This window comes from Cheilinus undulatus, linkage group 15 (genome assembly GCF_018320785.1).
Source record: "Cheilinus undulatus linkage group 15, ASM1832078v1, whole genome shotgun sequence".
Taxonomy (NCBI): domain Eukaryota; kingdom Metazoa; phylum Chordata; class Actinopteri; order Labriformes; family Labridae; genus Cheilinus; species Cheilinus undulatus.
Genome location: NC_054879.1, coordinates 31458758 through 31473605, shown reverse-complemented (window position 1 = coordinate 31473605; position 14848 = coordinate 31458758). Strand labels below are relative to the sequence as shown.

Below are 14848 nucleotides of genomic sequence, written 5' to 3'. Positions count from 1 at the left end.
TGGCTTCAGCTCATGCAACTGACATGCCCACAACGTCCTAGAGCAGATTTTGCTGCCTCATTTTTCATTATTTCAAAGCTTAATTCTGTAAACTTAGAGATGTTTTTCATGACTGAAAATTGACCTGGTGGTTCGTAACACAGAGGCCTGTCATATAACAAACCTAAAACAAAGATGTTTTTAATCACTTTACAGGGACTTTAAACCCCCAGACAATAACAATTTTAAGTAGAAATAAGTTATTTTTAAAAAAGTCAGTCTACTGTATAAACTTGGAAGTTCTCAGATCATTTTTTATGTTTCCTGTTCGATTTATTTATTTGTTTGTTTGTTTGTTTATTTAGTTTTTGTAATTTCTGTTTAATTTTCTTATTTTTTTGGTAAATTCTGTATTATGTTTAAAAAAGTCATTAAAAAAAATAGCGCTGTCAATCTCACCACTCGCAATTAACTACGATCCACAAAAAGTGCAATAAAATGGATGCAATTCATGGCAATTAACTGACAAAATCTAAAGATTGATTGCGAATAAAATTTTGACAGCCCTATTAACAAAATAAACAGAAAAAAGAATATAATTATACAAGACTGGTTGGTCCCTGAAATAAGAGGTGTTGTGACATTGATAATAAATGAAATATGGCTTGTAAAGAAACCTGAGTTATAGAGTAAAATGCACAAATAGGATCGCTTTAATATGAATAGCTCTTTTGTCTGTTACTCATAATTTAAAAAATGTTCAGGTTGCTCTTATTATATTACATTATTTTGTATTGTATTGTATTGTATCGATTTCATTGTATTGTATTTTTTTTTTTTTTATATGATGACTTTCTGATGTAGTGGTTAGAGTCCTGTTGTGACACATACCTTCAGGTTGTCTTCTCGTATCTTAAGTAACATCTGTTCAGGGAAGCTGTATTGGAATTAAGAGTGTATCTTTAGGTTAAGATGTCTTCTGGGAAAGGTGGCCAGGGTCAATGTGTTTTTGTGAAACATGAGACACTGACAACACCGATACGAGCACATGTCATCACAGCTGCTCTCTACACATCACACACAATCAAAACAAAGTTTAGAGTGTTGTTTAACTTTAGATTGAGTGATGGTGTTGAGCCTCTCCTTGAATCTGACCTCCCCATAGAGTTGACACCACTCTGCACTGCTAACTATTTTACTTAAGACCAGTTTGTAGCCCAATATGATAAAAATACAACACAATCATAACTGAAAACTTTTATTTTAACTGTATTGTGTTCATTGTTTTTAGTTATTCCCCATTTAAACAATATGTTGTCTGTTTGTGCGAACAGAAGGAGCTGTGTAACATGATCCTGGACTGCTGCGCTCAACAGAGGACCTACGAGAAGTTCTTTGGACTGCTGGCCGGGGTGAGATGCACTCTGAATTTTAAAAAATTAGTGATTAACATATCAGGTCAATCCATCCATATTGCACAAAACCCTTTTTAATCAGATAGTTTTGATTTAATGTGTTAAAGATAATTTTCTGAGACATTTCTTATTTCCGTCTGGATAAGAGCAAATGGTAATGCCAGCAATGTCAGCAGATGGAATAAAGTTTAAGGGGCTCTTAAGACTGAGAATTATATTTACAGAGTTTAGCTGTGCCATCTCATAACAGTTTGCCCCACTATACATTATAGATCTATTTATAATCTATTTATACCTGATGATCTGTCTTATTAACCTCGAGGCATCTATGTGAATTTAATAAACAATAACATGTCTATAACAATGAGATAAAAATCACAAGGAATAAATAATTAGGAATATAAAAAAGTGAAGCAGCATTTAGAAGATCAATAAAAAAGACAGAAACCTCATTTCCATTTTCCACTCCTAATATTCACCATCTTCAATTATATAAGATGAATTAATTAGCGCACATTAAACAAACAGCACGATGACTTATCTTAGTGGGAGAATTTACACCATTTGTCTTTTAACTACGGCTTGTAGCGTGGGCATGTGTTAGGCTCCTGGTGGAGGGAATTTACTGTTTTATTGTGTTCGTTTGTAAGCCTGCCAGCAGTTAGATATGCATTATGATAGAGCCTTTCAGATAGTGCACCTCGTTCTGGTAAAGAATAAAGATAAAGAATAAATAAAGTGCATGTGGACACATGAAATCACTCTAGCCTCAAAGAGTACATCCATTTTTAACATAATAGGTTACTCATGATCTGAGCTGGACTTCTGTGTTGTTCTGTCCAAAAACAGAATAAAGAGAAATCGAAGGCACAAGTTAACACTTAGTTTTGTTTGTGTGCATGTGTTTGTGTGTCTGTATGTGTGTGTGTAGAGATTCTGCTTACTGAAGAAGGAGTACATGGAGAGTTTTGAGGGGATTTTTTCAGAGCAGTACGACACAATCCACCGACTAGAGACCAACAAACTGAGAAATGTGGCTCGACTGTTCGCTCACCTTCTCTACACTGACTCTGTGCCTTGGAGCGTAAGCACACATTAACATCTGTAGTGAACAGATCTGTTTAAATTGGACTAAACTTGCATGTAGCACCCATGAGGCTCTTCTATATCTTGGAATGTAAATGTAAAGTAAATCATAATTCTTTCTCTGTCTCCCTTTCTGTCTATGCCTTGTCTTGTGAATGTCTCTGACCAGGTGTTGGAGTGTATCAGGATGAGTGAGGAGACGACAACGTCATCCAGCAGAATCTTTGTAAAGATTCTTTTCCAGGAGCTCTGTGCTTACATGGGACTCCCCAGACTCAACCAAAGGCTCAAAGACTCGTAAGAGCCCACACACACATGATGACATACACTAAAGAATTTTTTTTTTTTTAGATTTCCGTTTAACAGCTGTAGTGCCCTTAATAGTTATTTATCCCTTTGAATGTTTTACACTTTTATTGACTTTATAAATCAGTCATACTCAATATAATTTTGATTTTTGATCAAAGAACTTAGAAAAAAAAGTTCTTTAATCACAAAGTAAAACCAGAAATTCCACAAAGTAATGTCAATTAAACAAAAATATGTAAGGTAAAATAATTGACTGCATGAATACTCACCCCCTTTAAAGTGACTGACATAATGTAACAGAGGTCCAGCCAGTTGGTGCCAGTAGTTTCACACTTAGTGAAATGGAGATCACCTGAGTGCAGTGAATGTGTCTCAAGTGACTGTAGCATGAAGACACCTGTGTCTGGAAGGTCTAGTCACTGGCAAATCTGTATTTCCGGCTACCATTACACCATGAAGACAAAAGAACACTTCAAGCAACTCAGAAAACTGATATTGAAAATTATAAATGACAAAAAATCAAGACACTGACCATCCCCCAGAGCTCAACTAAATCCATCATCAAGAAATTGAAGGAATATGGAACCTTTGTAAATCTGCCTTGGTTAGGCTGTCCTCACAAATGAGTGACTGTGCAAGGAGGACACTAGTGAGAGAGGCCACCAAGACACCTATGACTACTCTGAGGGAGTTACAAGCTTCAGCAGCTGAGATGGGAGAGACTCTGCATACAACAACTGTTGCCAAAGTTCTTCTCCAGTCAAAACTTTGAGTGAAACTTATTTTAAATCTTGTCTAGAGTTCGCCAAAAGGCATGTGGAAGGCTCCATGGTCAAGTGGGAGAAAGTTCTTTGGTCTGATGAGACAAAAATGGTGCTCTTGACTTAGGATGTTCCTAAGCGTCTATTTCCCTATTTGGCCTAATGCTCATTTACATTTTGTTTAACCGAATAGACTAAATAGGAATTAGGAAAATCCTTAGAAAACAGTCAAATTTCTCACGGGGTCGTTGAGTCAGTGGGTGTGATGTTAGCCTGATATGCTCTCTACAGCCAGTTTAGCATTAAAAGCTAGCACCACCTGCCTTCTTTCCTCTTTGCAGATTAATATTGTGGTTTGATAATTGGCCTCATTTCACTTCGGGTGAGTAGTCATACATGAGCTTAACCCTCGACAGCCCATATACCACTTTATTTCCATTTACCACTTTAGAAAAACTGTCGTACAGCGGTCTTCCTACTACACGCCAACAGCTTAGCCACCGCTGAGCTTCTCCTGCTAATACCCGGTGAAGTGCCAGAGAGGAGGGCAGCAGCCATTAACTGAAGCTACAGTGGTCTCAAGTGGTGGGAGGTTCATTACGGTTTAAAAGAGCATTATAGACAGGGATTTGAAGCCCTTGTTCATAAAAAATGATGGGTAATTAGTTTAACCAACTAGTAAATCCCACACCGGCTAATTTGATAAATGATTTTAACCATTTTACCAATGAATCACACGCATCCCTAGTCTTGACCATCAGACAAGATACTATGTTTGCTGGACATCACCACAAACGCACCATCCTCACCGTGAAGCACAATGGTGGCAGCATCATGCTGTGGGGATGTAGAGGGTATTTTTTTTTGTCACTAAAGCCAAATTATATTGACCCTGATGGATTTATAAAATCAGCAAAAGGGTTAAACATCCAAGGGGGTAAACATTTTTATAGGCACTATATGTATGTCCACATTAATAGGATAAGTAACAAGCAAGCTAAACACAGTACAGCTTTGAGTACACTTTGAGTTTGTACTTTTCAAGGTAAAAATCTGGTTTGGCATTTATTTGGAGAAACTTATTTATACAGATTGCTTTCCTGACTCAGTTATGCAATATATCAAGTCACTTGTAAGAAGATGAATTTAGGTAAAACTTCTGAAGAAATATAGGGCTGTATCACTCAGAACATACACGCATGTATAAAAGCCATGATAGTGCAAGCTGGAGCAGCCATATGCCACATTCATCATACAACAAAGATTCACCCAGTCTGAATCAATTCCTTTGGTCCTCTGAGGCTGGAGAGCAATGCAAAGACGCACGATGATCTTTGTAGTCAACAAGAGAGTAGCTTCTACGCTGAGCTCTTCCAGGACTATAGCAGCTCCTACGCATTCAAGAAAAACACCGTTGGACCTTCACAAAAGGGAAGGGTATAATTATGACTCTCACAAGGAGAGCACATTCTGTACAGACCATGAACAAAGATTGGGTTGGCTCATTACACATTTTGTTTGTTGGTAGATACTTCAGTTAACCAAATATTAATGCAAAAGCATTGAAAACATGTCCACTTTAAGATTGGTGGTCTAATATGCTCAAAGCACTACAGGTGCAGCTCATAAAATTAGAATATCATGTAAAAGGTTTTTTTTCTGTGATTTACTTCAGAAAGTAAAACTTTTATAAATTCTAGATTCTTTTCATGCAAAGGGAACTCCTTCTAGAACCACTACACACAGGTGGGTCCAGGAAATGGACCACAAGTGGCATGTTCCTAGTGTCGAGCCCATATATTCTGAGATAGTGGATTTTAGTTTTTTGGAGCTTTAAGCCATGGTTATCAAGATTTGAACAAAGTATTGAAATGTTGCACTTTGCATGAGATGAATCTAGAATATATGGAAGTTTCATTTCTTGAATGAAATCACAGAAAAAAACCCGAAATTTTAATGATATTCTCATCTTGTAACTATACTTGTATACATCCCATCCAAGGCAACTGATTTGGTTCTGTGCAATGTTTTGCATGATACTGTTGCTTGGATACAGACTCAACATCCCGAGGCACTTGTAATATTATCAGGAGACTTAAACCATGTCACCCTCTCCTCTCACCTGACTGGATTTACACAGTTTGTTAACTGCCCTACCAGAGAAAACAAAACCCTAGACCTGCTGTATGCGAACGTCAAAGAAGCTTACAGAGCTACTGCCTTACCACCACTGAGCAGTTCAGATCATGACTTGGTTTATCTGCAGACCCGTTACAAACCTTGGGTGCTGAGGCAGCGTGCAACTAAAGTCAAAATTAGAAGATAGACTCCTCAAGCTAGTGAAGCTCTAAAGGACTGCTTTGAATCAACAGACTGGAATGTGCTGCTGGAAACAGATGAGGACAGTATGAACATTGACGGACAGGTTGATTAATTTTACTGAGTACATCAACTTCTGTAGAGACACAGTCATACCTACAAAGACTGTTGGCTGTTTAACAAACCCTGGATCACAAGCGACATAAAGGCAATCCTCAACCAGAAAAAGAAAGCTTTTAGAGACGGTGACAAAAGACGGCTCAAACAAGTGCAGCATGAGTTGAAGAGGAGACTGAAGATGGCAAAGCTGGAATACAAAAAGAAGATAGAGAGGAATCTTCAACACAGAAACATCTGTGATCTGTGGAGAGAAATCAGTACCATCTCTGGACACAACAATAAAAAGAAAAGACAGCCAGTAGTGGGTGATGTGGAAAGAGCTGATAAACTCAACCTGTTCTTCAACAGATTTGACACTGTAGACACACCTACTTCCACTGCTGCTTCTCCTTCTTCTCCTCAACATATCGAAATCTCCACTGCAGCCCCTCCTTCTCCTTCTCCGTCTCCTACACATGTCCCTACTACTGCAGCCACTTCACTTCTAGCACCTGTACCCTTCTCTGTCACAGAGACAGGGGTGAGGTTGGAGCTTGGGAGACTTTGCTCTAGGAAGGCAGCTGGCCCAGTGTGTGTCCAAGGCTTCTTAAAGACTGTGCTGCGCAACTGTGTCAACCTCTCCACAGGATCTTCAACCTGAGTCTACAGCTGGGGCGGGTGCCTGCTCTGTGGAAAACATCCTGTATTATGTAAAATGTCTGGCTGAACTTAATGCCCTTACTTCACACATCATGAAAACTCTGGAGCGGCTGATTCTATGCCTACAGAAGCTTGAGGTCAAAGACAAACTTGATTCCCTGCAGTTTGCATACAAAGAACACATTGGAGTGGATGATGCCATTCTCTACATGCTTCACCGTGCCCTGTCTCATCTGGAGGAACCTGCCGTTTATGTGACAACATGTTCTTTGATCTTTCAAACGCATTCAGCTCCATCCAACCTACCATACTCAAAGACAAGCTCTAGGAGATGGGAGTGGATCCTTCCTGTGTTTCTTGGATCACAGATTACCTGACAGGAAGGCCACAGTTTGTCAGGCTAGGGAACTGTGTTTCTGGGACATTAATGAGCAATACAGGGGCTCCACAAGGGACAGTCCTGGCTCCATTCACTCTGTATACATCAGACACCTGGATAATAAGTTGGACTGGTCTAAAAACGTAGATTTCATCTACAAAAAGGGGCAGAGCCGCCTCGTTTGCCTGAGAAGACTCCAACCAGTAGACATCTGCAGGAAGATGCTGCAGATGTTTTATCGGTCTGTGGTGGCAAGTGTTCTGTTTTATGCTACAGTCTGCTTGGGAGGCAGTGTAAAACACAAGCAAGCAAGGCGTCTGAACAAACCGGTGAATTAAGCTGCCACTGTAGTTGGAATCAAGCTGAACTCATTGGAGGATGAGATGGAGAGATGCACAATGAAGAAGGTGGAGGTCATTCTGGGGAATATGGATCATTCACTTCATATCACCCTAAACGACCAAAGAAACAACGGTGGTGGACGGCTCCTCTCTCTTCGCTGCTGGACAGAAAGATATAGAAGATCTTTCATACCATCAGCAATAAGACTATATAATTCTACCATAAACAGATGAGACTCCAGACAAATGAATTTCCCTTTGGGGATAAATAAAGTTATTGTATTGTATTATATCTTGTGAGATGCACCTGTATACCTTTAAGGACTGACGATGAAGATATCAGCAGTGTTGTCATGTCTCAAGACTGTTTCCTGTGGGAGGATTAAAAACAATAACCAAATGTCATCAAATGCAAATTTTGTTTGTGTTTTACAGGACACTGCAGCCGTTCTTTGAAGGTCTGTTTCCCCGAGATAACCCAAGAAACACTCGCTTCGCCATCAACTTCTTTACCTCTATTGGGCTGGGAGGTCTCACGTAAGGGACACATACTATTTCTTCTGAAAGATTTATATTTTAACATTTGTACAATTTTTATTCCAAAATTAGAGGCATTGAGCCTCTGGTGTCAAGGTTTTTTAAAGCCTTAGAGGGTGCAAAAAAGTCTTAAAATTTTTAAATTGTTTCCAAACATTTCACATATTTTTGTTTCTCTCAGGGATGAGTTGCGGGAACACTTGAAGAATGCCCCCAAGATGATCATGACCCAGAACCAAGAGGTAGAATCCTCTGACTCCTCTTCATCCTCATCCTCCTCATCTTCATCAGACTCCTCCTCCTCAGACTCGTCAAGTGAATCAGATTCAGACTCCTCAGACTCTTCCTCCAGCAGCAGCAGCTCAGGTACATCCATATCTATCTGTTAACACTTTTTGATAAATCCAAAATATCAGCTCTGTAATGATTAGGAATGATTATTTATTTTCTGTGTGCTTCAGACTCAGACTCCAAACACAGGAAAAAGAGGAAGAGGAAAGGACAAAGTGAGGAGAAGAAGAACAACAAACAGAAAGAAAAGGTCAAGAAGAAGAAGGAGAAACCATCCGACAAGAAGCGATCAGGACGAAAGAGCGACAGCGACGAACACAGCGAAGATGAGAGGCAAAAGAGGAAGGACAGGAAAGGCCGTGAACGGGAGGTAGAGGAGAGGGAGCGTGCACGTGATAAAGAGGAGCGAGTGCGTGCACGTGATAAAGAGGAGCGAGAGCGTGCACGTGACAGTGCCCGACGAAACAGACGAGACGAAAGGGAGGAAGAAGAGGCGCAGCTGGATGAGGACAGGAGGCGAAAAATAGATGCTCAAAGCCGACAAAGAGATGGGGAGAGGGAAAGAGACAGAGGAAGGGACAGAGAGAGGGAGAGGGTGAGGGAAAATGAGGATAAGCGGGAAAGTGAAAGGGAACGAGAGAGGCAGAGGGATAGAGAGAGGAATAAAGAGAACAGAGACAGGAACAGAGAGGAGAGGAGGAGGAGATAAAGCTCTCCATCCCTCCGTCCTGAAGCAGCATTGATGGACTTTTGATTGACAGATGTCTAAGCCTTCATCTTTCTTGCCGTCATCCCTCTCTTCTTCACTTCATCCTGTCTCACTCTGGTGATTAGGATTTGGGCCCCGTCTTTCTCTGTGTCTCTCCTCTGCCTGTCTGTATTTTGTATTAATAATTTTTGTTGTAATGAAATGTGAAAAAAAAAACATTAAAGTTGCTTTAGATGTTTTTTAATCTTTGTTTCAGTCATTTCCTGCTTCCAACGAATGATGTAATATTTATTTTACATTGCAAAAAGCTGCAATATAAATCGGATGGTGGCCTTAACTTACCAAATTTTCTTTACTATTATTGGTCAGCCCACATTCATAAACTAACTCATTGGCTGCAATCTCCTGAACTGCTTTGGTGTAGGCTAGAGACTCAGTCATCCTTCTAAATTTACAAGGAATCCCATGGTGCTTTCCTTTTTAAAGATCTGGTACCAGTTTAGGTGCCATTTTAAGTTTGCATCTCCTTTGTTTTTGATGTCTATAGTGAATAATCATCTTTTTCCCCCATCTTTTATTAATACCTCCTATACATTGTGGGAGAATCGAGGTATTAAAGTTTTTAGAGACCTTTATAAAGACGGCACTTTCATTACCTTTGACTTGTTTTTGAAACCCCATCAGAAATCTCTGATATCTAATATTTATGGCAAGCTCATTGGCTTTGAAGATAACCTGTTTATTAAAATCAAAAAAATCAATCAAAGGTTTACACATCTTCATGCTGTCATTAGCTTGTACATCTCTGCAAATTAAACACTGTGACTTGAGCATCATCGGTATCAATGCAGGAAAAACCCAACTTGATTAGTTGACTCTATAGCAGTGGTACTCAACATGTGGCTCTTTCTTGATTATTTGTGGCTCTTTTTGTCTTAATTTTAAATATTTTTCCCTCAGAAAACCTTATAAAAGGGAAACTTTTTTTTTTGCCTTTTTCACCCTTCTGCCATTAAATACCACTTTTTCATATTTCATTGGCCATGTTACAACTTCTTTTTGATACTTTTTCCCCGTTTTTTCCACTTTTATCCCTTGTTTGCCATTTTCCCCCTTTTGACTATTTAAGCTACCATTTCTCATTAAATATCCATTTTTTCATTGTTTACCAATTTTTGCAATGAATTTTGACAGTTCCCAATTTTTTTCCACTTTTATCCCATTTTTTTGCCCCCCCCCCCAAATTTTTTTTACTATTTTTTGCCACTTTTTGTCCATTTAAGCTACGCTTTGACATTAAATACAACTTTTGTTCCCAATTTTGCCTCTTCTTTATGCTTTTTTTTTCCATTTTTGGCCTTTTTCATAATTTTTTGCCACTTTTTGCTCATTTAAGCTTATTTTTGTCATTATGTACCACTTGTTTCCTTTTTTTTGCCCATTTTTGCCACTCTTGACTGCTTTTAGTCCATTTTATTCACTTTTCACTTATTCTTTGTCACTTCTCACCAATTTTTGCTACTTTCTGACCATTTTTCCACTTTTCCTCCCCATTTCAGCCCCTTTTTTTTACCTATCTTTTGCTGCTTTTTGAGCATTTTTACCACATTTAACCCATTTTCATTGCTACTTTAAGCTGTTTTTGCAACTTTTCACCTCTTAGATTGTGGCTCTTGAGAAACACTGCTCTATAGCATAGTCCCTATAGTAAATATGTCTATCAATTTTGCTCAATGCACAGCAGAGGTTAGCTAAGGTTTATGATTCCACATCTCCCCTGAAGTTCCTGATTCTGACATAGAGAGAATATAAAAGGAGAAATAACCTTTAAATTGACTTGCATATTTACAGTGTTTTCTAAAAGATATTCTCACCCCCATTCCTGTTTTTTTTTAATGGAGCAAATCACAGCAAAACACAAGTCATGAGGGCGAAGGAACTGCCTGCAGAGCTCAGAGCCATAGTTGTTGAGAGGCACAGATCTGAGGAAGGCTACAAAGATTAAGCAGCACTGAAGGTTCCCGAGAGCACAGTGGCCTAAAATGTCTTCTACAAATCCCAAAATCTTGAGTTGTTAAGAGTAAAACTGAGTGACTTTAGTTTGTGGTTGAAACCAAGGCTGTCCAAAAGGGGGAATGCATTCTGGGGCCCATCGAGGTCAGAAAATCGTGTTTGTAAAGTTAAGCTTTGATAACCATTTTTAGCTTTAATCGGAAAAAAAATCACTCTCATCAAAGCAACAAAACATGAATTTTATTTATTCATGTTGTATTATCTTTTTTGGAAGATGTAAAACCCTTTCCTCAAAACTGATTTACCCTATTATGTGTCATGTTAATATGGATAGGTACACTGGACTAAATGATTAGGAAAGTAATGTCAGACGTCAAAGCTAATTCATGATATCCACAAATGTCAAGATGCCACAAAATAAAGTAGCACAATATGGGCAAAAATAAATTGGTTACGGGGAAGAAATGTATATTTTCAAGTTTAGTTTAGTTTCGTTTCGTTTATTTCAGTCAATTTAAACATGAAGACTCAATTGCACACATAAAGTGAAAATTTATAAGTGAACAAACGTTGGGTTAATGCTTTTTCTGCATTAACACCAAACAATCAAAAATAATAATAATAATCTGCCCCTATAATCTGATAATCTGCTCGGTTTATGATCCTGATCGCTTTCTTTTGAAGCAAAAAATTGGATTTGCGATTGTTTTACATGTTCTTCCCCAAACTTCCACACAGTAAGCAATGTATGGGAGTATGAAAGAACAATACAACATATGCAGTGAATTTAGAATAAGATATTACAAGAAAGGCGCCGCCTCCGTTAAAATGAGCAATGTTGAGCATGTTGTGAGGCTATACTTTAGTATCGGTTTCACAAATAAGGAAATACTTCATCTTTTGGCATATCAGCATCAAATTGTTATCAGAATCAGGACAATACTCCGTCGTAAAGCCGCGGAAAGCAGAGTTCATTCAGGTAGACTCCAGTGCCGGACTGCTTCCTCGCTTGTCTTAACAGTTCAATTTGGCTCTTTCTGTTTGCAGACAGCAGACAATGATGTGCGGCTTTGCTTTCAGTCCTTCCGATAAAGCGTGTGACACGCGGAGATGTTTTTGCTGTCAATGGACCTGTTTTGATTTTCAAAGAACCGAATGAGTTGTTTCTCTTAAGATTGTAACTCGCGCGCAGGGGCATCTTCTCCTTTGTCTGTGCCTGACAGCGCTCGCGCCTGAGTTTGGTGCTTTGTCTCCAGTCCAGTAATAATCACATCATCCATGCGTGTATATTGTTCCAAATCGTCAATCCTTTTTTCCAGGTCTTCAATATTTTTATCCTTTTCTTTGAGAAGATTTTTAAGTTGTTTCACCTCATTCATCAGCTCCACCAGTTTTGTTTGTTTGACGAGTTTGCTTATCTGTTCCGTCATAAAGTTCAAGGATTTTTTTTTATTTCCTCCATTTCTTCTTCCGTCTCGGTTACACCTTGTCTCGTCTTTGGTGGCATTCCTTCTTATTTTATCTTAGTTTTTTAATTGTTTTCTGTCTTATCTGCTGGGCAGCTCAGACCACAGCATGCAGACGCAACACATGCGCAGTTAGTTACCTCAAGAAATAAAGGCTTGAAATATTTCACTCTATGTGCAATGAGTCTATAATTTATGGGGTTCACTTTCTGAAACGAGTGACAAAAAATATAGAACTTTTTCATGATATTCTAATTTTTTGAGATGCATCTGTACTCTTCTTCTCTGGAGTCTGGATTGATACCAGCCGCTGGCACTCACTCTGGGACCCTCTGCGTGAAGCTAACAGCTACTATGTCATCGTGCTTGAGGATCCATTTCATATCTGAACTAGGCCCACGTGTATGGAGCGCATAGGAAGCTCTGAAGTCATGAAGGGTCTCATCTTGATTTAGTGTCTTCAGGGTCCTCTCGTACTTGCTGTAGACATATTCAACTTTCGGACAGGTCGGTGATTCTTTAAAATGATCCACACAACAAGCTTTGACAATTTTCCAACAGTATAAATCTCTCGCCCTGTCGCCTTCATGGGTCACAACTGTGGAAAGGCTCTTCTGAACATATGTCACACCAATAGCACAATGAGATATATGGAAAATCTCATTTGGGAAAAAACGCTGAACCAATGGCTGTGAGACGCTATCCCAATCAAATGACCCATCTCCACAGAGTAAATCATTTTCTCTATAGATGGAAAAGCCTATATGTAGCCCAGTTGTCATTCTTAGTCTTCTGAACCAAATCTTGCCCCTGACGTTAAATTTCACCTCAAAGTCTGGGATGAAGCTGGGATAAATTGCACTGATTGCAATTCTGGCCAAGCCAGCAAGACATTTTAAGAGCCTGTAGATAACAGCTCTCCATATGTTCCTACAAAGCCAGGCACCTACTCTTGATAAGCTGAACGCAACGACAATTTCTACAAGAGTTCTGCAAGCAAGTTTGAAGAACAGCAGCTGTCCTTCCAAAATATATAGTGCAGCATTCACAACTAGGCATATTGCCTTAAATACCCAAACTGTAACTTCGTTCAAAATGCTTCCCCATGTGGCGTTGGCTAAAAACTCTCTGAGAAATGTGATCTGAGCCCTGATCCTGGAGCAAACGTCGCTCGCTCTTTCTGTAGCTTGGATCAGAAACTCTCTGAGGCTGTTGATGGTTCCTGCCGTGAGAGCTGTGATTTTTGCCCAGGCTTTCAAAAAAACGTTTGCAATGTTTCTGTATATTGTTCCATTAGGCTGTGGTGTGTCCGAGCTGTTATTATCTGTCCACGTAGTTATTTGTCGTTCATCATTATGAACAGTCCTTGCTGGTTTTGGTTCAGGAGGACCTGGTCTAATAAAGTCCAGAACGGATCTGGCAATGCTGCAAACAGCTGCTTGACACGTTGAGAAAAAAGGCATGTTTGCTGCACTGAGGGTGGGAGCTGAAACGAGAGTTGATCGTACTTTTTAAAACTAACAGGTTGAAGCGTTTCTGATAGCCCCTGTGCTCAGACGTTTTCAAACTAACCTGTGCGCCTATATGCTCAGAACAAAAGACAGCCGCACGTTCTGATCTTTGGCTTTGATGTGTGACGTCATCAAAGACGAGCCTGGGCCGCTGGCGTCGCGCATGCGCAAAACGTAGCAGCGGACCATGGTGGCCATAGACATACAGGCTACGTATATAATGTCAATGATGGTGGCTATCAACACGTACAGTAGATGAGCTTCTCAGATGCGTCACGCGGGCGCCATAGGCCAAAGGGTGAGTTGCGGCTGAATGGGGGGGAGCCAAGATGGCGGCAGAGGAGTAGACGCGTTGTAGAACTTTCCTCCGGACTTTCAAGAGAAAACATCAGCGAAACAAAGACGGTAATGCCACAAAGCTCAGCAGCTAAACGCAAAAGTTTATCCACTCCACCTACAACCACTACAAAATCGCCATCAACTAAAAAAGTTAAAATGGATCAAGAAACGGCGGACAACGTTGTAGCTGTGCTTCAGCTAGCTATCAAGGAGCAGGGCTCGTCAATCGGAAAGTCCACTGAGGAGCTTAAATCTTCAGACGATTTTCTCTCTGCCGATATTCAAGACATAAGAGAGACAATAAAAGTCACGGCTGAAAGAGTTAGCAAAGCTGAAGAAAAGATCCAAGCCCTGGAAAACAAAGTGCTGGAATTGGCGCGCTACAAACGACGATGGAAACTGCGCCTCCGCGGTCTCCCCGAGGAAGAGGGGGAGGATGTGAGAAAAAGGTAATGGACATGCAAAATCATAGCGTCCGACTACAAGAACAAGTTTGGGGAAGTGATAGACTCAGTCCATTGACTCGGTAGGAAACTACATGCCAAAGCTTATTCTCTTGAAGTCATTCTACAGTTCTCAATGAGACACTTTCGAGATCTAATCTGGAAACTATCCAAGCAATCTGATTACCCGA

General features: G+C 39.8%; 1 protein-coding gene across 1 annotated transcript in view; it reads left to right on the top strand.

Moving 5' to 3' along the window:
- cwc22 (CWC22 spliceosome associated protein homolog) overlaps nt 1–9129 on the top strand; it is a 29178-nt gene extending 20049 nt beyond the window's left edge. The window contains exons 15-20 of the mRNA XM_041807744.1: nt 1314–1391; nt 2326–2478; nt 2650–2777; nt 7784–7885; nt 8067–8251; nt 8347–9129. Of these exons, the coding sequence (XP_041663678.1) occupies nt 1314–1391; nt 2326–2478; nt 2650–2777; nt 7784–7885; nt 8067–8251; nt 8347–8885 (1185 nt within the window). The 3' untranslated portion in view covers nt 8886–9129. The remainder of the gene's footprint in view (nt 1–1313; nt 1392–2325; nt 2479–2649; nt 2778–7783; nt 7886–8066; nt 8252–8346) is intronic.
- Nucleotides 9130–14848: the final 5719 nt, after the last annotated feature.